The 23,815-nt window shown below is 46.7% G+C and overlaps 2 protein-coding genes across 3 annotated transcripts in view; both read right to left on the bottom strand.

Moving 5' to 3' along the window:
- Positions 1–98: 98 nt before the first annotated feature.
- Positions 99–2,798, bottom strand: LOC6595576 (ionotropic receptor 21a). The gene is made up of 5 exons (XM_002020917.2): positions 2,568–2,798; positions 2,224–2,505; positions 1,288–2,167; positions 1,000–1,192; positions 99–948 (listed from the first exon to the last, which is right to left on the bottom strand). Exons 1-5 carry the CDS (start codon positions 2,796–2,798, stop codon positions 105–107), a joined length of 2,430 nt encoding a protein of 809 aa, XP_002020953.2. The 3' UTR covers positions 99–104.
- A 1,185-nt stretch (positions 2,799–3,983) lies between these two features.
- The window catches only part of LOC6595577 (mucin-5AC), a 39,494-nt gene continuing 19,662 nt past the window's right edge, over positions 3,984–23,815 (bottom strand). Inside the window, exons 3-13 of one of the 2 annotated variants that reach the window (XM_026989186.1) lie at positions 17,887–18,440; positions 17,610–17,806; positions 13,356–13,920; positions 13,251–13,297; positions 8,623–11,739; positions 6,903–6,989; positions 6,644–6,837; positions 5,883–6,108; positions 5,176–5,613; positions 4,909–5,107; positions 3,984–4,840 (exon numbers count right to left, since the gene is read on the bottom strand). In XM_026989186.1, coding sequence (XP_026844987.1) covers positions 4,667–4,840; positions 4,909–5,107; positions 5,176–5,613; positions 5,883–6,108; positions 6,644–6,837; positions 6,903–6,989; positions 8,623–11,739; positions 13,251–13,297; positions 13,356–13,920; positions 17,610–17,806; positions 17,887–18,440 — 5,798 coding nt within the window. In that variant the 3' untranslated portion in view covers positions 3,984–4,666. The remainder of the gene's footprint in view (positions 4,841–4,908; positions 5,108–5,175; positions 5,614–5,882; positions 6,109–6,643; positions 6,838–6,902; positions 6,990–8,622; positions 11,740–13,250; positions 13,298–13,355; positions 13,921–17,609; positions 17,807–17,886; positions 18,441–23,815) is intronic. The other variant, XM_026989187.1, reaches the window with a different exon arrangement.

Genomic DNA, 23,815 nt, shown 5'->3' with positions numbered 1-23,815 from the left:
ACGTACAGAGGGAGAAACAGTTTGCGAAGTTACATTTTTTGTTTAAACCGTTATAGCATGCGCCTTTGCCCTTGCATTTCGGTAAAATACGCCATTTTGATTATTTACTTCTGTGTTGTGTCGCTTGATTGTTCTGTGTTTGGACCAAAACATTCGACGCTCGCGTGTTCGGTGTTTGCACCAAAATATTCATCAGGAAAAAACTGCTGAGCTGAAGAAGGGTCACTTTGAGCTTCGGCCTTCTCCAAATGAGCTATTAACTCATCCAAACAATCCAGAGATTCGTTCTGGGCGGTGTGCTCGTGGGACTGCACGAGATCCGAAGGCTTGTGGCCACAGCTTTGCTGCTGATCTGCTCTGCTGTAATTCCCATATAATTCACGAAACGTTGTGCGCGTCAAATTAAGTTCCCGCATTCCGAAACTCATCTTCTGGCCATCGTCTGCCGCGTCACGACGCGCCGCCTTGCGTTCGTCGTGCTCTATTTTCTGGGCAGATGTACGCTCTCCACCTGGGCCAAGTGCGGAACTCTTTTGGGAGGACCACGAGCTGGAGGCTGACTTCCGAGAACGTTTGATGATTTGCCGGCACTTGTTGGTGATTCCTCCTACGATTTCGGATACCAGGGCAGTTCCGCCCAGAAAGTATCCCAGTGCCATTAGGAGAAACATCCCCTCTGTGTCCGCGGTGGTCAGCTGGCGTTCCTCCTGGATGATTTCTCGCAGGGAGCTGGACGAACTGGCCTGCAGCAAGCGACCTGATGTTGAACGCTGCATGACCCAGCTTACCTCATTGTTGATTTTGCTAATAAGTCCGCTTTGCTGGGCCAGCAAAATCATAGAGTCGATCTTTCGCTTGTACACAGATTCTCGAGGAAACAGGAAACCAATTTGGAAGAGAGCGAAACACTCTTCGCTCAGATGAAGTGCCGAACGCCGCGATATATTTCTACATGAAAAATCATTGTAAAAATCATTGACCCAAAGCAATAGTTCTTACTCATCCGAGAAATTCGATTGGACCAAGTATTCAAGCTGAGCTTTTGATCCAAGAAATGCGTAGTTCCAAAAGAAACTTTGCGTGACGTTTCCGATGCCTTCTTCCAGACTCCCTACGAACTCCATTTTCCTGTAAAGCCGTGACGTGGGAATGTGTGTGGAATTTTGAAACCATGTCTCCCAGCCTCCGTTGTCTATAAAAATGGATGTGCATACATATATGTACATGTGAAAGACGTGGGCTCTATTACGGACTGTTCGTCGACTACTTGCTATTGACGCTACTCACCCAGCGTGCCAACGCGAAAGAAGAGTCCGAGCAAATCTAAGACAGAGTCAACCGTATCTGGAAACGCCGGCAATGTCACAAACGCTATGATCGATCCGGTGTAGCAAGATGTAATGATTATCGTGAAGAGCCAATAGGCGCCGATAAGCAAACGCGTGGAGTTCTTTTGCGTATTGCTCCACGAGTATTTGCCGGTGAAGGTAAAAGCGTTTGTGAACATGCCAAACACATACCAAAACATATTTTCCACCTCTCCCCAGTTTCCCAGCAAATGGCTCAGCGTCAAGCGGTCGGTGAATACAATCGGAACGATCGCACCCAGGTACACGCAAATAAGAGCCACCCAAACTGGCCACTGGAACGGGCCCATGATGGCCCTATATTTTGGCAGCGCCTTGGACGCCAACGTAATGAAAGCCGCACAATCGCGCGAGTGTCCGACGGACATGTCGGTCTCCCGCAGACGCTCCGCAGTCACGTAAATACCGGACATTCCTATGTCAACTGTCTTTTGGGCAATCTCCGTCTGAATGTTCTCAACGATGCTGCGACTATCGGACACCCTAGGAGCCTCTGAGATATCCACCGAGAAGTTCAGGCGCTTCGAAATCATGTTCAGCAACCGCAACTCCACGCCGTCCCATTGCAGCTGCAGCATGCCCGAAGAGTCCAAAGTGCGTATACGAAATATGAAAGGCGGTTGATTGGCAGCAGAGACTTGAAAACGATGTCCTGCAAAGCCAGCTTGGAATTTTGGAGGGAAGAGATTTATGTGGGGTCGGGATAGACCGCCTTTTATCCAGCTAGTAAGAACGACAGGTGTATTCGAGCCGAGACCATCTGCGTACAGCTTGTGGGTGTACAATACGTACGGACGCTCCTACGACAAAGGTGAGTGAATCTCCAAGGAATGCATTATTATAAGCTTGTACTTACTCGCATTGGATCCGCCATCAGCGACTCCCCAATAACGAGTAAATTCACAATATTTGAGGACAGCTCCGAAGACAGAAAGTCACGGAGCTTCCACTGCGTTGACCGTGAGACGAGCACCACGCGGCTCTCTGTCTGAGGACCTAGAATCTTACGTGCCATCAGCGGGTCCGAAAGGAACAGAATGTAGCTCTTGCAATTGCTGTCGATATGACTTGTGAGGTGGGGATTTTCAGCCTCATAGCGGGCATTGATTTCGCCATGATAAAACGAAATAGGAATGGTCTGCAAAAGTCGATGATTTCGAGTTCACAGTGGTTTTGCATTTGACACTTTTACGAACTTACCTTGAATAGAGTCTCCAACACGAGTCCATCCGATTTTTCCACAAAAGCATCGTAATATATAACCGGTGGACACTTTCCCAAGTACTCATGAGCTATTTTGTTGACAAGCGCCACAAGGGAGTTGGTCTGATCCAAACTATATGCATTTATGTGAAATTTATTGGCCAGAAGCTCTCCGCGTGGCTTTGGTTTGCCGTGAAAAGTTGAATCAACACGTCGTCGGAGACGCATTTGATTTGGTTTTCCGCCTCCACAAATTCTCAGCCCATAGATTTCTTCGTTCAAACCATAACGATTGATAAGTCGCCTGCTAACACACTTTTCAGTGAAGTCGACTGGATATAATGCAGCACCTATCTCGGCGCATTGGCTAGTGAACAGTGCCAGCACAATCCACTTCGTCCACATGATGGTTACTTTTCAACGACGTCTTGCTGAAATGTGTGCAGAGTGCCACATGCTGCTCCTTTTATAACTGCTTGAATAGCCAGTCGCAGTGTTGCACGCAAGGGTTCATCACCTCATCAAATTACACCCATTTTCTGTTATTTTGATATTAATTGTAGCACCTGCTGCAGAGCTCCGCCTTTCCGCTTATTCACAGAAGTCGATAGTTCATATTTTCGATGCTCGAAGTTGTTAATTGTGATTTAAATATTAAACTTTATTATAGACATGCAACGTACATTCATACATACATAGGTGTAGCTTTTTACAATCATTAGCACAAAATACTTAATTCACTCGTTTCCTACATTGCGCCCTGCTGTGAAGAGTTTACTATTTATTTTTGATGTCCTTATATGATACATACATATATGTATTCGATTGTTTGTTAGCAAACCGAATCGCTTATCAATGTCGCTTTAATTATTGCATTTCAAATCCCCTTAATACTTTCGCATAATCATATCTTACGTGATAAACTTCGAACATTCGATTGGCTTGCACGTCGATTTAGTTAAGTTGGTTTTGTATGAAGAACGCGGCTAAGTATTGGCAATAATATCGTTTTATCTATGTCTATGTATATTCGCTCTCAGCTCCTCACTTTATACGTTTTCTCATTGACTTCTATCAGTTGATCCAATCCGGTATCGTATTAATTATCCATTACCAAGACTAACAATTCAAAAGGATGTGCATGATATACAGAATGCTACTAGTATACAACTTAAATAATATGATAAATTCTTAGCATACATCAGTATGCAATATCTTCTGCTTGTACTCTAAAAGTCTAAAACTGCCACTACTAATCTTAGCTGTGGTACTAAATACTAAATACTTAGGTGTAGCAGAATGTAGTGGAATGAAAGAAAGGGGTAGTAATATGTACGAAAGAACGTATCTATTTGAATGCACCCAATTCCAGGGATAATCAAATAACTTGACAATAGTTTGACAAAAACACTCTTAATAGAAAGATAAAAATATATTGCGATATTCGTGAAAAGGAGCTAGATAAGGATATGATTTTGAAGAGACTTTTGCACATATAATAATACATAAATTCAGATGTAAATATTTATCACAAGTTAAATGAAAATACATTAGCCTAACCACTACTTGTCATGCTTTCTGGCTTTCTGGCTTCCTTCCCAATCCTCTTGCCTACTCATGCATTTTAAAAAGGACCCAAAGGGCTGCCAACCACGCACAATTTATTAGTATTAGTACTTATTAGTCTACAGTCTTACGCCTAATTGCTTTACAAGGGTCCTGCTCGGTTTGCATTTGCGTGTGCAACTACAAGAATCCGTATAACAAGCAATCTATAGGAATATACAGATATAGTAGGTACCGAGTATGCACTGTATGTAAGAGGGAATAAATAATTTGTAGTCACATGCTCCAAAAAAAATTAACTATGATTGCTGTTGTCGTTTAAAAAATTAGCTAAAGTATTAAAGTAAATGAAAACATTTTAACGAGTGAATTCCGTATTTTGGGCTACCCATGACCACCATCGTCGCTTCGACAGTTCGGCGTCTTAGATAGCTACTTCGCTACTTGTTCCTTCTGCTACTTCAGACTGCTGTTAGCCTATGATCTTGTTCCTCTGCGTACTGCAGAAGAGACTGATGATAGACGATGTCTTACGCCGCCGCCGGTTCCTCAACATTATCATTATCGATGCGTGATGATCGGATGCCCGACTTTCCGGTCCAAGGGTAGATGTCTGGGCAGGGCTGACAAGTCTTCATGTAGCGAACGCCAGATTTATGCCACAGATTGCACACTTTCGGGTTGTTGCAGCGCTTCGGCCGGTCCTTCGGTTAGTTAAAAATATATTTAAGCATTAGTCATTAGTGGGTTCCTTCAGTAATGGGAGTCTTACCGAATAATCGCACTGGAATGGTTGGAAAGAGTTAATGCGGGATATGGGTGTTGGATCCCGCACCCATTGCAAAGCCTGCCAGTTGGTTAGGATCCAAACATCGGACATGGAATTGATAGCGTCGAGGAATTTAATGAAGCCTTCTTTATGGTGGGGCTGCGTAAACCACGCCGCATGGTAGAACAGTCCGAAAGGTGCTCTAAGGGTAAACATGCATCAATTGACGTCCGTTTTTACACATAACTTTTATAATTTTACTCGATTTACCTGTTTGTGGTGTAGTGCCGCTCAAAGTTCTTCATAATCATTTTCGTGACACCCTCCGCATCACTGGGGTTTGAGCAGGCATCGCCCATCGAACAACGTCCTCCGTTCAAGTCCTGCCACATGACCATAGGCACTTGCCACACACCTGGGTATGAGCGTGTTGGGCAGGGTGGAATCATGCAATCGTGGAAAATCTTGTAGTCCAGAGTGTATGGCCAGGAAGGGGGTCGGTTTTCATAGACCGGCATGGATGAGTCGTAGGTGAAGTTAGAGTCATACAACATTTTATACATTTTGTTGCCGCCAACCGAGAGGAACGGCGCTCTCATGCCCCTAACATCCGATAACTTAACACCACCATATGCCGCAAGAATCTCTCGTTGGCCAGCTATTTCACGAGTCCACTTTTTCTGCGAGAATTGCTCGCCAAAGCTATGACTGTAGATACAAATTGGTGGTTAGGATAGTTGCAACTAGACCTGGGAATGTTCTCTTGTTAGTTCAACGATGTATTAAGTGACGTAAGTGATTTTTTGGAATGGAATTTTTGTGCGGCTGTCGATTTCTCTAAACTACAGATTACTAAAAATATTTTTTACTAGCTACTAGCCCTTGGGGCTGTGGCGACTTTTCCGTTTTGGCTGTTGTGTGCTGTGTATTCTGTGTTGTGTAACAAGAGATGTCGAACATGGATGTCGACTACTTACGAAACTGTATGGGAGGCCATTTCATGTCCATCGGCGTACAGATTTTGCACCTGACTGTAATCAGTCCATTCGTGGGAGACGTAGAATGTGGCTGTGATGGGGCACCCGTTGGGATTGACGCGCCCCTTCTCAAAGAGGTCCGTGTACAATTGCTTATTCAAATCATTCACGGAATCATCGAAAGTCAAAAGAACAATTTGCGGTATGCTTTCAGCGGGAAGCTCGGCTAGTATTCGCGAAACGAAAATGCACGGTAATGGAATGGAAAAATGTAGAGAAAAAGCAATACAATAGAGTTTCAATCTCGTACCCAGAAATATAAATACAAAAAAGATAAGCAAGAAAGAAATAGATGAAGAGACTTAATGCAGTGGCCTTTGTGGATGTTGATTTATCGATGTCGAGGAGAGCGTCAAAGTGAGCGGTAATCGCAACTTACGAGACTGTGTGCGAGGCCATTTCATGTCCCTCAGAGTACATATCCTGGACCATGCCATAGTCTGTCCACTCGTGGGATAGGTAAAAGGTTGCGCGCCAAGGACACCCATTAGGGTTCTTGCGTGTCTTGTTATTGAAAAGCTCTTTGTAGATATCAATGTTAATGGGGTTGATCGCATCGTCAAACGTTATTAATACAATTTGTGGTATCTCCGTTACATTTAAGCCGCCTACACGTTATTGGCAATGCATCGTTATTCGTTATTTCGCACGAGAAGTAGCCCTGATCGATTTTAGTCAGACACAACTAAATTCTCACTTACCAGGTATATCTCGGCCTCCACAATAACAGTCTGGAAGGAGGCACACATCTTTGCGGCACTTGGCAGCAGTTTTGTCGGGTGTGGGCTGTGGGTATATGGGGTCCGGCCGCGTTGGTGGATATCTATATATATCTACAAATTCTTGAGCCTTTGAGACAATAGTTCCAGATGGCTTAAGCGTGGGACGTGTTCGTCTGCAATGTCATAAATGTAGTCAGATGAAATGTTCTCTTACTTGCTCTCATCTAGCGATACTTACGGGGGATGCGTTCCTCGGTTGGCTGTAGCGACAACGTCCCGATCCTGATTAGCGTAAATGGTGCCGCCCCGGTTTCTATTGTGGTTTCTAAGTACAATTCGATGAAATGCGATTTTTATGAAGTATTCGAATATTCAAGTTGTGCTCAATAAAGCAATGCTCTACTCAGATAGAGTTAGAGTTTCAGTTACTTATCTACTAGCTCGTGCTACACAAATAGGCAAGAGATACGAGTACATGCATCAAATGCATTTCATTAGTCTTTACATACTAGAAGGTACATATATGTATATACATTTTGATGGAGGTTAGTGTTTATTTGAAGATGAGTTTCATTTTTGTATCCAAAACCGAACATCCACCACCAACAGAAAAAGTAAGATTTATAAGAATTTATCGGCCAATTATTCGACATCATTATATAGTGAGAACCAAAAAGTTGTATAGTTTGTATACTTATTTGTCACGTGTTGTGGGGTTTTGGGAGCTAAAACTATGCTGAGAAATGACGAGGCTATAAGAGACCGCAGAGATGTGTATAATTCGGATTTAGCCACTTTTCTTGAGATGGTAATATTTTCGTCGGATGCTTGGGTGCTTCAAGCCTTCTTCCAGCCCGGGGGAAACGCGGAAGCTGGAAAACGCAATGGGCGTCGAAAACTTAGTGCTACGTGCCTTTGTGGCTGTTGAGTCAAACTTAAATCTTTACTTGCGACACTAGGCAACACGCAAGCCCTTACTAAATTAAAGCTCGGTAAAATGTGCGAATTGAAACTGGTTGAAAATGTACTGGTACAGATATTTTCTGTATCTTGTGTTCTATATTGAATGCGGGAATCTGTGACGACCGAGTTCATAGTTTTGGAATTACGCCCAGACAAACATTGTTATACAATCGATTTAAGTTGTTTTTCAAACTTCTTAGTTCTCACATTGTTGCGACATGAAATCACGTTTTGATTCTACAAATTCATTTTTACCGAAAAATATAAACTAAAAAAAACAACTGAAGGTGTATTACGATTTTACGAACTTAAACGGGCCACCACCTTGTGTATGCCGTGATCAGTTAACAACGGAATTCCATACGTACACCGTCTTAGATATTGTTTACCATTTTTTTTGTTTTTTGTTTGTTGCAACATTTTACACAGCAGCTAAAAAGTAGCAGGTACTTATACGAATATATTGGTGTATCATTGCACTAGGCCAGCGAGAAATTTAAGTGAAGTGAAGGGAACTGGATTACTGTGATCATATGTACGTACCTACGGAATACATATGTATGTACATGTGTACAAAAGTTTATTGCTTATTAGGTATTTGTGGTTTAGCTAAGAGATACGAGTACTGTGCTGTGCTGTGGGCACAGAGACTAAGTAGAAAGCCAACATTCAACATCAACCAAGTACGAAGTAGCTATATAGAGTATTAGAGGTGGGTGAATGTGGGGAGTAATGAGAGACTATAGAAAGCTATAGAACAGTACAACGGTATAGTTGTTGTTCAGTACAGTATAGTTCAGTACAGTACAGTACAATACAATACTTTACTTTACAGTACAGTGTAACTATGTGGGACTATGGACTATGGGGTTGGTTGGTGTTCAAAAACGAAATTACGGTGAATTCTAATAGAGAGAATAGAGAGCGATATAGATAGTAGAGTGATGACTTGGTATTCGACTGAACTTAGAAGCAATCGGTATGAGTTTCTATACCTTGAGGGGATTTCGTTGCATTTGGCGCTCAATGTGCTATCAGAGCATTTCACTGAGGCTGCGGCTGCGGCATTGTTGTTGCTGTTGTGATTGTTGTTTTGGTGTTGGTGTTGTTGCTGGTTCTTATTGTTGGGAGCAAATCCAAATTGGAACTTATTAGCTTTACCACCCGCTGGTTGCATTTGCTGCTGCTGATAGGTAGAGGAGCCTGAGAGAGAGCCTGAGCTGGACGATTGGGCGGCAGCAGCGGCAATCGATGATCTTATGACATTGTTAACCCTCGAAGCGCGCGCAGTTGGCGGAGCAAACATGGAAGAGGGTGTAGCGGTGGCAGTGGCGCTAGCAGTTGTTGGAGGAACTGTTGTTGGGATGGTGGGAGTTCTAGTGGTACTAACATCGGGAGTGGTGCTCAGGGTGGATCTGACTGTTGGAGAGGTGGGAGGATCGGTGCTCAAGATGCTAAAAGTGGAAGAGGAATAGGAGGAATAGGCTTTGGATTGGATTGCTATTGGTCTAGACGGAGCAGTAACACCTCCGATATTAGGACGGGAGGTAGTAGTGGGAGGCGCAATAGGCGTAGTGGTAGGACGAAGCGTGGTCGTAGTGGTGATCGTAGTCGATCGACTCGTGGGTACATAAAGCTGCTTGATTTCATCGACGGCTGCCTTTATTTCTGGGTGCGAATATTCGTCAACAAATTGGGAGGTGCCACTCTCATCGCTGTTGCTGTTGCTATTGCTGTCGCTGCCGGCGAGGAACTGCTTCAGTTGCTCGAGGACACTCACAGGACGGAACTTTTGGATCCGCCCATTGCCGGTAGTTAGGTACCCGGCATTCTGAAGACTTTCCGCTAATGTGCGTTCTGCCGTTTGCTGGCGATATTTGTTTGAGTAGAGGAACTTCACAGTGGGGGGACGGTCTGTTATGGCTACCACGTGCTCTGTGGAGCTAGATGCCGATGCGGTTCCCATTTCCTCTATGCTATTTTGCTGCCTGGCTTCTAGTAGCTGATGCCCAATCAATGCCTCGGCTCGTGGCCCATCCGATGTGCTAGTCTCGTTCTCAATTGGTTTGCGTTTAAGTAACTTGTCATTCACCGATTGCGCGGATAAATTCTTTGCGTGTACATTTTGAGAGTTAAAAGGGGTTGAATCCTTGGCCTGTAAGGCAGCCTTATATGACTCGTATTTTTCATGAGGCTTTGCCGTGGGTTCGGCGGACGACGGCCTCTGATTGCCGGCTATTCGGACGCGCTGGGGCTTTCGTTTTGGATACTGATACTGATTGGCCTCGTAGCTGCTGGGTAATCTGAACCTGGGGGCATAGGTCGTGGGCTCGTCCACGCTCTCCGATAAATTGTCAAGAGTTGCGACTGTGTAGCGAGAGCGGCCGCGAGGACGCATCGAAACCTGGGAGACTCGAATAGGCGATGAGGCGATTACCGCCGATATAGTCGTTGGTATAGTGGTTGTCGTTGGCGGTGGAGGTGGTGTCTCGGTGGTGCTAGTGGTGCTGCTGGAGGTGGAGCTACGCAGCATACTTGGTGCCGGTCGTTGGGGACTAAAAGTGCTCAAAATCGCGTCGCTGACGCTAAAGTTTCGAGCATTTCCTGTCGCCATTGTGGCAAGGACATCCTGACTGGTGTTTCGAGGCGACATCCCCGAAAGAAAGAGATTCTTTGGCGGTTTCTGCGTGGTCTGTAGGAAAGGCGGTGAAGCTGGCGAATTTGTGTAACGCGGTCTGGCCGTCGTCCGTAACATGGTATTTGGATGCTGTCGCTCCTCCTGCAGTAAGTTCTCAAGACTCTTGTATGGTGAGACAAAGCGCATTGCTGGGTTGGCAGTTACGCGGTTCAGGCTGTCCTTAAAGTGATTTGCGCGAGCCGTGAAACTTTGTCCCGGCGATATGTACCGCTCGGTGCTTGGCGTCCCCTGAGCTTTCGGCGTAGTCGTGGTTCTTATAGTGCTGCTGGATTCCACACTATCGGTCCACCAAGGAGCTGTTGCAGCGGATTTTGTAGTCGTGGTTGTAGCCTTGGTATATGCCTGAATGGTGGGTCGTCCATTGCGCCAAATACGAAGTGGTGGAGCATATGTTGTGGGTATGACATCCACATCGCTGTTGTATGGTGTTGTAGAAGTACTTGTACTTGTACTTGCACTTGTACCAGTACTTGTAATTGTACTTGTACTTGTACTTGGTGGCTGACTCTCCTTCCGATCAGACAACGTCTCGGAGACAACTGGACCTTCGTTGTGGCCGAAATCCTCAGCACGAAGACTAAAGCCGTGCGATCCACTTTGTAGACTATATTGAACCGCTTTACTAGGCCTGGTGCCTGGTGTGGTGCTTGAGCTATCCACTAGCTCAATCGATGCAACTGGCACGAGGGGTTCGCTTGCCGGAGATCTGAAACTCTGCGGTTCCACATCTGATGAGATGTAGGTCTGTATGCGCTTATTCGGCTGCTGTGGCACCGTCGAACGTTGGTCATTTAGATACCCTCTTTCCACGCCTCTATATGGATTTTTTTTTTGCAGCTGATGGAAGGCTGTTTTCACGGGCTTTTTGTCGGGAACGGAGTGCAGCAGATTACCGCGCGGACTTGTGCCGTATGCGGCGGCATTAATGAAGTCCAGAAACTTGGGCGACGTGCTGGTCTCAAAGGATCGGCTACTGGGTGCCTCGGCCGTCTGCACGTGGACGTTCTGACTCTCATCGAAGACGGTCTCCGCATGTTCTAGTTGACTGCTGGGACTGTCCTCCACCAGAGGCCATTGCGTCGTTGAGGGTTCAGTGACTGAGGGATATGCTTGGGCTGGGACTTGGACTTCAGGTTGCCTTTGGAGTTGGAGTTGGGAGTGGGTCTGGTTCTGAATCTTAGCTGGATGATAATTAGTCGATTCGCCTTGAGTGTGGCTGTTGGCAACAAAGCTGACCAGCGACTGGGCTAGGCTTTGGAGCTTCGATTTGAGAAAGGGATTGGAACTATATGTCGAAGGATGGTATATTGGGGGTGTTGTTGTGCTGGTCGTTGGTGGCTGTGTAGTGTTTGTGGTTGTCTTTGACATGTTTATAGCATGTTGTATATAGATTTTATTTGCATGCGCTTTCGAGCTGTTGAAGAGACGTGTATTTGGATAAGTAATCACATAAGTTAGTAACTTAGTTGCTAAGCTTTCGATTTTTCGAAATCCTAGTATCAGTCCCTAGCCTTTTTGGTTCTCAGTTTTCAGAATTCAGAATTCAGATATGTGGAATTGTTATCTCATTCTCGACTGGGGCTGTCAAAGTAATGGATTCAAATTATTAAATCATGCTCATGCGTACGGATATATCGCGACACGTATCGGTTATCTTATGAATAATCATGCAATGAATATGAGAACGGGTTGTACTTAATCACATTACAACAGAAAAACAAGAAGAACAGAGGGACACAGAGACAGTCAGCAGCATTTACCTACTTAAAATGATAGTCTAACGCGAAGCAATATCGAAGAAGCGGTAGATATTACATATACATATGTATGCACCGATGGTAGATCTATGACATACCGTTCCGGAGAGTGTGTAGTCTGTGTATAATGTGAGCCGATTTGAAAAGCTTTCGCGTGAGATGATTGCCGAATGAGAACTTACAAACTGTGGCCTAAAAGCAAACTAAAACTGCACAAGGGAAAACCGAGAGACGAAAAACGGAGAGACGAGTCTGCTAGTTTGACTTTGTTGCTCTCAAACGGTGAATGAATTGAATGCAGGCGCTAATGCTAACGCAATGTGACTCTCGAAATACCTTTGGGGTTTCGTTGTTGTTGTTGTTGTTGTCGTTGGTGGTGGTGGTGTTGTAGTTGATGTTGTTTTTGTTGTGCTGGTTGTTGTTGTTGATGTTGTTGTGGGCTTTGTAGCCCTTACAGTTTGTGTGGTGAAACCCTTCGTTGTACTCCAACTTATTGCTGGAGTGGCTTGAGTGTTCTGGCCGCTTGTGGCGGGTGGCTTTGTTGTCTTCCTTTGGGTGTGACCCACGACATTTGCGATCAAATCGTAATCACCTCTCGTATCTCTGCCTGCATCCGTAACAACCTGCATCAAAGTGTGCTCGCTCTGATCATAGTCCCCTGGCGAACTGTTGTACGCGTACTCTCCAGAGCTAGAGTAGCTGTAATCGGATTCCCCGATGCCCGAATTGGGCGTGGTAAGAGTGTCATAGTAGTGACGTACATCGGGACGTGTGGAGGGTGTCATCGTGGATGTTGGCCGCGCATTCAGTCTTTGGATGGCCACCTGCTCCGGCCTGTTCCGGTAGACAAATGTTTTGTGGTTGGGTGTGTAATCGGTTTGGCAAGAGTATGGCATCTTGGAAATGTGTTAATTTTGATGGCGTCTGTATTTGAGTTTGTGTTGGAGTGTGATTGTGTGCAATTTTTCTAGGGCATAATTCTAACTGAGGTGCGGTTGGGGGCTGGGCTTGGGAACTAAAAAGGGCTCCCCTTCTCTCAATGCAGTTATGGTAAAATGCTCTGCACTTTAGACTTTCTGTATAATGATAATGGTTTTCGTCGATATGCTCCCAGATTGAGTTCATGAGCGATTTTAGGGGTGGTGCATGGGGGAGTGGTGTCACTTACCTTTGGGGCGAACGAGTTGGCTGATCGTACACGTTGTCTTGCTCGATCTAAAAACAGTCGGTTTTCGGTGATATTCCCTATGCGTATATTAAATATATCCCCTACCTGTGCATTAATATCCTCATCGTAGTCCGTGCTGTAGGTCAACGTCGGTTGGTTGCTGTATTGCGGCTTCTGTGGAGGAGTCGGTGTGGCCGATAGCTCCAATGGGCGGTAGGTTGATTGCGTCTGCTGGTGGCGTACTGCTGGTTGCTGATATTGCTGCTGTTGCTGCGGCTGCTGCTGCTGCTGCTGCTGCTGCTGCTGCTGCTCCTGATGGTCTTGCTGTTGTTGTTGATACTCAATGTCCCTGTATAAATCGATATCGTCGTCGTAAACAGAATAATATGATGAATCATAGGGATTTGGTATGGCTTGTGCCTGCTGCTCATGTTTGGGCGATTGCGGTTGCGCCTGTTGAAATGGTGTTGGCTGTAGCTGTTGTTGTTGTTGCTGCTGTTGTTGCTGCCGCGATGGCTGGTAGCCGCCCCCGTGATTAAATATGGATGCGTTGTAGTAGTTACGATTGGATTCTACCTGTGGCGATGGGGCTTGTGGCGTGGGCTGTACAAAGATATTAGCGTTGGGTGTTGGCGCCCCCCCCCGCGATGACGGTGAAGATGTCTCAACTCTGTAACCGTTGTTGAAGTTTTTGTTGGAATTTTGTGTTGGTGAAGTGATTGGATTGAAGTGGCGCAGATTATTTACATTGGCCGAAATGCACAAGTGGAATTAAACATAGATATACGAGTATTATGTATTATGTAGACGTAATGATGGTATTTATACGTACGTAAAACGGGGGAGAGAAATGTAAAACGAGATCAAAAAGTAGTTCAATTTGATATAAATATGAGCAAAATGAGCATGGAGCTTGGAGCATGAAGCATTGCGGGTAAAGAGATAGTATCGAAGAATGAGCACAGCACAGGAGGTTAGAGCAGGTAAAACGTAGTCAAGGTTTAGGTTAAATTTAGGGTTAGAGGTTAGTGTAGCCAGGTCCAAGAACAATTTTGTTTAGTCAACTGTACAACTTTGGTAGATGGTAGACTCAATCTCATTCTGTTAAGATCGTTTAGTAATGGGTCGTATAAACAGTAGTGCCGCAAGACGGGCGGACGGGCGTATAGTATTGAGTATATGTACATTTGACTGCTGTATTCTTGTATTCTGTATATGTATACGGGTATTTCTTGTGTATTTGTGTAGCGGCACAAAGTAGTCTGAATTCAGTCAAACATCGATTGCGGCTGCCCTCGACTTGTTATATAGCTACCTGTTTCTGTCCGCGCCTGAGACTGAGCCGCCGGCGTGAATAGAGTTCAACTGGAGGCCACCTATGCTGCTGTGGCTTTGCTTGCCGAAGTAGTAACCGGAGGCTGAACTATCATTTTTCGCCCGTTCGGTGTTGTTCTCGACTCCCTTAGCTGCAGCTGTAGCTGATGCGGGGGGAGCCATCGTCATCCATTTTTGTTGGCCCCTAGTGCGGGGCCGGGTTGTGTAACGCACCCGTGTGGATGTTGATGCTGGCGTGGAGCTGGGACGCGTGCTCCGCGGAGTAGGGGCACCTGGCGTAGGTGTGGTCGATTCTGGCAACTGGGGCAGACGTTGCTTTAGTTCCTGGAATATGTCGCTGGGAAAGTTGATGAATGACGGTACTCCTCCAGCACCTGCACCAGTCTCATTACTGGGCCTGCTGTTCAGCTGCACAAAGTTGGGGAATGGACGCCGTGTCGTTGTGGCTTCCAGGAAGCCCGTCTGAAAGCTGCCACGTATTTTTCCAGGCGACTCGGTGACAGGCGCAGTGGTGGACACCAGTTGCGGGCGTGGTGGGGCCATTGTCTCGGACATTGGCATGTAAGGCGGCATGCGGGACGGTGGCATTATATCCTCATCTTCCTCGTAGTCCTCGTCATAGTAGTCGACGCTTTCAAGAGTCGTTGTGATGCTGCTAGTCCTAATGGTGGGTCTTATTCGCGGCGTTGGAGTAGTTGTTGTTGTGTGCAGGGATGCACTGTGTGTCGAGGTCTGCTTGTTGATTTGGTTTTGTATCCCCTTGATGAAGCTCTCGTAGCCCTTGAGAGGTCTCGCAGTGGTTGGTATTGTAGGCGTAGAAATGGTGAGATTTGGTCTTAGTCGTGTTTTTGGTGTAGATGTACTCAAAGTGGTGGTCGTGCCGGTATTGCTGCTCGAGGAGGGGGGGACTGGGCGACGAAGGACCACGGCATTGCGCAGATTGCCATTTCCATCGCTGCTCACCTGCTTGAAATACTTCATCAGCGGGTTTATGGCCGGGTTCACGCTTGCCAGGTCGCTGGACTTTAGGTTAGCCATGAATTCATGGATGTTGAATTGAAAATTTGACAGTTTGGGCTTGTTGTTGGCAGTCGTTGGCGAAGTAGGCGTTGGCGGAGCCTCTGAAGTGATCGACTTTGTAAAAGTCTGATATGATTCCGGCATTGTACTGTTTCCCGCGTAGGTTATGCCTACGGGTAGGTGCGAAAAGTCGCGGAAAGGCACCTGTTGCAGACCTGTTGCGGGCCGGCTGTAGGCCAGGTTGGGCGCTGAGACAATGTTTATGTTCTGTGTGACCTGCAGCGGGGTGACAGGGGGGCGCACCTTGACCGCAGCATGTCCTATTTGGTTTGGCTTGGCCGTGCTGTAGACCCCTTTCATCTTCTGATTAGCTATAACATTGTACTGAAAATAGTTGCTCTCCGTGGTGCTGCCGCCTATGCTATACTGCGAGACCAGTTTGCCTGCATAGTTCGCGGTGTACGGTGCTTGGTCCGGACTCTGATTATTGTAAAAGCCTCCCATGGTACTGAACTGTCCGTTCGGTGTCACCTGTTGGGTGGGCTTGGACGAGTCACCTGACGAAACCTGAGAGTGGGAGTAGTACGCGAATGGCGTTTGGGCTGCGGGTGTGGGGGGTGTGGAGCCGGGAGACGGACCAGGTGTTATTGGTTGGTTCTCCAGATGAAAATAGGCAAAGTTTTCTGCTTGTAGATGCTTGCGTCGTTCCTTTAATTCCTTCAGCTGTTGTATTAAATACGGTAGTAGATCTCCGGGGCTGGAGTGCTGCTGCTGCTGCTGCTGTTGGAGGTTTTGCGCGGGTAGTGGTGTTCGTGGGCTGCTCGGTACCCCATTTGGCGATCTGAAGTAGTTTCCCGCTATCGGACGAAAGTCGTCCTCTAACGGGGGAGGAGGCAGCGAAAGATTGTAGCCGGTGTAGACGACCTTGGGCTTTTGTTGGTTCGGAGCTGAAATCTGCTGTTGCTGGTGAAGATAGGCCTGAGCCGGGTAGCCGGGGCTTATTTGGTTGTAGTTGTGACTGCCGAACGGCTGTTGAGTGTGGCCGGGGTTGGCCGGAGGCGTAAGATATGGGTTGAAGCTACCGAAGCTGTAGCTCTGGCCAGTTTGGTGCTGCTGGTATCCTTGGTGGGGTGGAGGAGGCGCGTCAATGGCACGATAGTTCGGCCCCGTCCACTTGGTAGAAGTGTGCGTCACGGGGCGAAGTTGACGTGGGCGTCTTTTTGATTCCCCTGTTGCCGCATCCTCTGGGCTGTCGTCCCCGTCCCCGTCCCCGTCATCACCTTCTTCACCATCTGCACCCGTATTAACGTAGTCGAATTCAATTACTGCACTTCCACTCTTTTCTCGTGGCTGACTGATCTTCGAGGAGTATTTTTGTGGCTTAGATACAGCTGGAGCCGCCTCGTCGTAGTGCTCTTGTGAGTTATTGGAGCTATTGGAAGATTCACTATTGCCAAGGAGCGAGCTAGGTTTGGCGCTGGGGCTGGGGCTTTCAGGTTCCATAACTTCACTCGACGTATTCGAATCGTTGGGCACTTCTGCTTGCACATTTGCTTCTGGTTCTGGTTTTGTTGGCGTCTGCGTTTCTGTGTCCGCAACTGGCGTAGTCTGCACCGTGAGGTCACGTCGTTTGCGTGGTCGCCTGTCCACATCGAGTGCCTCGAGTCGGTTCTGTGACAGTTCGTATTCGAGCGTCTGTTCGTCGTCCAAGCTTTCGCTGTTTGCGTACAGTTTTTGGCCAAAAGCGGTTCGGTCGTTCGGATTGTGGTGTGTCGGTGGTCGGTGGTTTGTTGTTGGAGCAAGATATATAGAGATAGTGCAGATAATGCATTGTATGAGAGAAAGAGCATGAAATACGATGAGTTGCGGAGAATTTAGAATCAATTTAGCTTCAGTAAGGTAGAGTGAGTAGCATCAATGCAGAGCGAATTCAATTCAGTTAAATAAGCAACGAGGAAAGTACATGACACTCAAGCTTTGCTAGAAGGGATGATCGCTGCTTACCTGTAGGCTGTTCCGAAGGCGTACGATCCAAGCTTCCCGCTCTGGGGTATGGCATTAATGCTGGCCTGATGTATGATACCATCGCGATCCCGCTGAACCTGGCTAACGGTACTTGGCTGGCCGCGGTACACCCGCTGCTGGCGATCGGACTCCTCCTCCTCCACGGGCGGCAGTGTTTCCTGCGCCTCAGCGTACAGCTAAATATATAAATAGAACAAATGCTCATACTGCTCGTATTCCCTATATTCTGGATGGAGTCTGTTGACCTTCGACATACCTTCGCTATGTCCTCCTGCGCGTCCAGCAATGGCTTCGGCTGACCCCGCGATGTGACCACCGGATTGGGTGGGACGCGTAGCTCTGGGGGCGGCGGCGGGATATGCTGGACCTGAGCCTGTATGACCTGTGGCGGAGAGCGGTGGTACTGCGGAGCCACTGTGGGCGCCTTTGGGGCACCACCCGAACTGCCAAAAGCAGACCCAAAGCGCACACGGCTAGGCACGTGCTGCTGATGTTGTTGCTGCGTCTGGCTCTGGCTACGTGCGGGGCCGCGCTCCGTGGAAGTGTCCACCAACTCGCAGCCTACGTTTCGTGGCCAGTCACAGGTCTGCAGCTCGTGCGAGTACATCAGGCCGCCGGTGCAGCTCTCAAGAAGTGCCCCACCGAACACACACACGTAGTACTGTGTGCAGTCCGTGGGGTGCGGGTAATAGCCGAACTCCTCGGGGCAGTCGAAGCTAAGGCCATTGGAGCTTGTGGACTTGACGTTGGTGCCAAAGCTGCGGGAGCTGGTGATACGTGAGGCGCGTTTCCCTTGCGCTTCTGTGCATCCTGTGATGGCAACGTGAAGAGATTTGGAGATACACAGAATGAGTAAAGAGTATAAGTATAAGTATAACTTCTCTTCTTAATACTTTAACTGCTTTTGAATGCATATCCTACACAATGCACTAACTGAAACACACTATAATCGGGCCAACATACATCTATCCGTGGCTGGTTCAGAATCGTTAATGTCAATTGCAACATCTCCAGCGGCAAGAACAGCAGCCGGGGAACAGTCTTGCCATCAGCGGCAGCCGCAGCGGAAAGGGGTCAATATTGGCAGCGGCAGTAGCTCTTTTATTGCAGTTGCGCTCCATTGAGCGATAGCCAATCGCCGAACTCTACACGTAGGCCTGTCACGGTTTTATTTGCACTTGTAATGTATTTTTTTATACATCTACCTACACAGCACATACATACATATATATACATCTATAATTATATATATATATATATTCGAACACAAATGCAGATGCATGAGTGTGGCCAAGATGCAGAGTTCTTGTTGGCGCCGAAACATTTTGATTGCCGTTGATGCCGTTGCTAACGTGACCTTCTCAATCTTAACGAAATGCCACATGAACAAAATTTGTCTTGTGCTTGGGCTATAGCTTTTTTAATAATACAAAGAGTGGCTCAGTGGTACAGACTGACTGGTGCTGAAATATCCGCAAAGGCAAACAGAACAGACGGTCCAGTATAGTCCAGCCATGACGGAATTGTAACAATTTAATTAGTTATTGGATTTATCTTTGATTGGGATGTACATATGTACAAACATGTGAATAAAGCATTGTGTAGGCCAGATGGCGATGAGTTCCGTATTCAAAGTTTATTCCCCTCAAATTATCGTCACTCTACAGACAGGGCTCAGTGGTCAATGGTGTTGTTTTTTCACTCGTTTTGGCGCGCGACGCCGGAATGTTAATTAAGAAACGACAAACCACGAGTGCTAGCAGGAGAAAGAATGGCACATGTGGTTGCATAATACCCGAAATTTATGACCATTGTAGCAATCTACACCGCCAGCATCCGAACAACCGAAAGACTTAAGCAGTAAAAGCGATCCAAAAGCGTTCGCCTTCAAAGCGATTTGCGCTGAATCAGCCATCAAGTGGTGACAATTCGCTGGCAAAAAAGTTTTAATTATAAAAACGTGCCGTTATAAGCTCGGTTTATGCTTCAGAAAGGTAACTGCACCCAAAAATAAGAGCTAACCTCCAAGCGCAGTGCTCAAGAGTCAAGACAGAATGAATTTGGCCCCGTCGCGACGTTGGCGAAGGCATCAGGCAACAGCGGACTGGAAACCAGAAAACCCCTCCAAAGTCAGAAAAGCCGAAACCAAATATAAAACTGATTACGCTGAACAATTGAGGCTCAATTTGAATTCAATTGAAATCAATTCTTTGCAATCAAAGTTATTTCAAGCCTAAGCGCTGCGCTAACAATGCTAACCAAGTAAGGCGATGGCGCGCCCGACTCCACTAGATTGCAAAAAATTCGATTGGCTTGACGAGTCTCGGGTTTATGACTGTACGATAACTAATAAATTAAGCAAGCTTGCCGCAAGCCATTCATTCCAAAGCCGTTCAATCAGAAATGCTCAAATTGCACAAGTCGTCAGTAAAATCTAAGGTACAGACTCAGATTCAGAACTCCATAATGCGCACTGCAATACACTGCTGTACTTTTTACACATTTATGTAATTGGCCTGTCGGTGGTCGCGGATCGGATTATTGGAGTACATGGTAGTACTACCATTTTCTTCTGGCACACAAATGAAGCCACAAAATGGGCCGAAATTATGTTCGCAGCATTATGTTACGCTTTAATTGTAACGCGGGGACTGAACAAACAATAACGGTGCCGTTATGTTGCACTTTTGACTGGACGGATTTTCGCATTTTGATAGACCGGCTTCTCCCTACATCACTTTCCATTCACTTTTAGAGGCGACAAGCCTCCTCCTGCCTCATTTGATACAACATCTTTGACATGATTGGGCGTAGATGAATAGTTTATTCGAAGGCAGTGTATAAGGCCCCCGCTGGGATCTAGTGGGAGTCGCAAAGTGTACGCAAAGTGTCGAAAAAGGGTTTTATTACAAAAATGGTATGGACACAAAGGGCAGACTGCTCTGAAATTGCTTTCAATAGTATGCACAACATCTCCTAGCGCTTTGTATTGACGTCATTGACTGGCGAGTATTTCTCCAATGGTGTCAAGGCTCCTTGAGGTAGCGTACATCATCTACTTAGCATGCAGCAGACGCGTCACGCTCCACGCTCCACAAATTGTGTAATTAACGCGCAAAATCGTCGCAGTTTTTGAATCTTCGCCGGTAACTGTGCAGACGGCAGCCGGCAGCTCGACTATTCGCAAGTGCAAGTGCTACTAGTGACCGAGTGAGTGATCTGAGTGGCTGATACACGATATACGATGGCGATGGTGGCGCACAATGAAAGCTAATCACGTGCCAACGGCAATTGACCATGCAAGAGCCTAGAGCTGCCCATCCACTATCCGCACGAATGACATTTGTATTAGGCAGCGGCTGCCCACACTTGGCAGCCCCTGACGCGTCCGCTGGTCAGATTGTTGTTGTTGATTCGTTGTTGCCTGTTGTTATTGCATTTGTGTCGCTGCCGCTGCCGCTAGTGCTATGCAATCGTGCTTTCTGCTCCACTAAACAATATATTGTACGAGTCAACGCTAAAACTGACGCTGAGGCCAAATCTAAAGCCGAAGCTAAGGTTCAAAGCGACTAGGTGGCTAGGCGGCTGGGTTGTTATGCAACGCGCAGTAATTCGACCATAGGCCTGATTGGTTTTGTTTTGTTTGGCGCTTGTCGTTGGCTTTGGTTTAGTGTTTCGTATATAAGTGCAGCACGTAGCGCGATTTTTATTGAAAGCAGTCTACGTATTAGAGTACCAGTACCCTTGTTCACAGCATTCCGGGCATACATTCTTACGAAGCTACCCAAGCTCCTCCACGCCAAAGTATAGTCTCTTAGGCGATGATGCACTGAGAAGCGTGCCGAAAGCTTTACAATTTGGCCTTTTCGTGTGGTGTGCCCGAAGTGCACTCGACCAACAACTTCTCTGCCGTAAGCCATAAGCGCCCCTTGATGAGCAACTTGACTTTCATGTCAGTCGGAAGCAGCAATAAAACACATGGCACTCAGGGTACTCGTAGTTCAGCGACACAAAAACTGCCGTCTCTGGCTGTGGTAGACTTTACAGCTAAAAAAGCATCACGTCTTGTCTGGACAACTTGCTGAAGATCAGCGTGAGGCATTTTATTATCAATTTATTTGAATGCCGCTGCTTAAAAGATGTTGAGCATTTAAAATCAATAAAACTGTCGTATCTTTAAATCGTTGAATATTTATAAGTGACCCCGTCTGGTGCCACCAGCAGCACCAGCAGCACCAGCAGTGTGAGGTTCAGCCACAGCACAAGCTGTGGCAAAGAGTTCAAACCCTGAAATTCACGCCGTATATCAATCGATTGTTTGTGTTGATTGAGCGTTTCCGTGCGAAAGGCGCTAATTTATGTAAAGCGCCATTTGTTTAATGTCTCACTGATGCCTCCATCGACGCCACCGTCGCTACGTTAACGACTGATGATCCTAGGCCCACCGCTACGCTACGTCGTCGTCGACGACGGTCGCCGATGCTTCAAAGCTTTATGGTCTTTAAGCCATAAGTTGGCGAGGCGGCATTTCAACACTGCCTCCGACTTATTTAAAGCCATCAAATTGGCAACCGCCAATAGCATGGCCAAATTTAGACAAATGACGCGAAACATTGCACTAATTGCCACCTCGTTTGGTGGCAACATCGTCGAATGCAGCCTCGAAATCCGATTTATGTCGACCATAATGAGGCTTCGACCGTATAGAAATGGTCGACAGGACAGCAAGAATACCGAATAACAGTAGAATTGCAACTAAATATATCCGCCCCAAAGTATTTGGCCGTTGATTTACTCGTACTACGAACATATGTATGTATCTCGTATTGGACTATCTGGCCGCCTCAATTGATGGCTCAATTTCTTTTTCGCGTGATCGCTTTGAACTTTTAATTAAACGTGGCCAACAGGCAGCCGACAAGTTCGTTGCCTAAGTCTTTCGATTCGCTGCGATTCGGGTGCGGTCCGCAATTAAACGCACGCTCGCACACCCGCCAGACGGAAATATAAATCATGGGCGGACTTTAGCTTAGGTTTTCATTTTCAATCGGCAATCGGCTGGAGAGATCAATTGAAGTAAGCGTCTTCGCCCAGCGCCCCCGATGAGCGCAAAGGCGACCGCCCCAATTGTTGTTGCATTCCGACTTTTCTCCCATTACGAAACATGCCCCAGCTGACCAACAGAAACCAAACACCAACATCAACAAACATCAGCAACAGCAAGGCGATTGGCTTCCATTCCATTCGCTTTGCATGCGCACGCGCAGAAAGCTTGCAACAAGCAGCAGGGGGAATCAGTTCCAGTCGAACTTTTCCTTTCGAAAAGAAAAGTCGGTGCTGTGCTGCAGCTGCATTTCCTGGCAGCAAACTCTGGGGATCCAAACCGCAAAATCGGACTAACAGAGAATGGAGAAGATCTATAGTTGCCCTGCTCCTGCTCCTGCTCCTGCTCCTGCCTCACTGACAAACACACAGACACAGATACGTGCTCAAACTGCGTTCCTGGCTACTCTGCTACTGTGGCTGTTGCCAACGATATTTTTGCAACAACAAGCCATAAATAATCTGCCATAAGCACACGTAAACCCACTCTGAGAATAATATATGCCACAGAACGGCTGAAAAGCGGAGCCAAATCTAGCATAGCTTTGCAAACAAAATTACGACTTTCGATTACTCTGAGACTGCCCTATAAATATCTTTATTGATTCGCATCTCAGTTCAGGTTTTCTTTAGCTAATAATTAATGATATACGTGGTCGCAAAGGCCCCTCCTGTTCTCGTAAGTCCACACGCCACGCGAACAGATGAGCGTAACTGGGGACGTTGCTTATTCGATCGGACCGTCCGTCCGTCCGCAACGGAAGACACCTAAAGTGAGCGCTTCGTTATGCTCGTAAGATAACACCATCATTTAGTGATAATGCCGCATCTCTCAGTGCAATCAAAATTAACCAATTTCGATTTCAACGCTCAGCAGCATGACAGATTTACGGGGAACAGATTTGGGCAGTCAGAGATAGCAAGAAATAATAAAAAATTAAATAATCGCCAGCAGCAAAGCAAGCGCAGTAGTGAACCTATTTTCGTGTGTACCACAAAACAGGAAATATGCAGCGCTTACTCTTGCCTCATGCCTCATGCCTCGTACCTCTTGCCCGGTTGCTTTCCTTTTCATAGCCGTG

Source organism: Drosophila persimilis, unplaced genomic scaffold (assembly GCF_003286085.1).
Source record: "Drosophila persimilis strain 14011-0111.01,24,50 unplaced genomic scaffold, DperRS2 tig00000191-arrow-pilon, whole genome shotgun sequence".
In the NCBI taxonomy this organism is placed as follows: Eukaryota; Metazoa; Arthropoda; class Insecta; order Diptera; family Drosophilidae; genus Drosophila; species Drosophila persimilis.
The sequence above is the reverse complement of the archived record's forward strand: the minus strand, read 5'-3'. Positions and strand labels throughout refer to the sequence as shown.

Coding starts and splice junctions, on each gene's coding strand:
- LOC6595576 (XM_002020917.2), bottom strand. CDS start 2,798: ATGCGTCTCCGACGACGTGTTGATTCAACTTTTCACGGCAAACCAAAG. Junction 2,168..2,223: donor TGATGGCGGATCCAATGCGA/GTAAGTACAAGC, acceptor CCTTTGTCGTAG/GAGCGTCCGTACGTATTGTA. Junction 1,193..1,287: donor CTTTCGCGTTGGCACGCTGG/GTGAGTAGCGTC, acceptor CCATTTTTATAG/ACAACGGAGGCTGGGAGACA.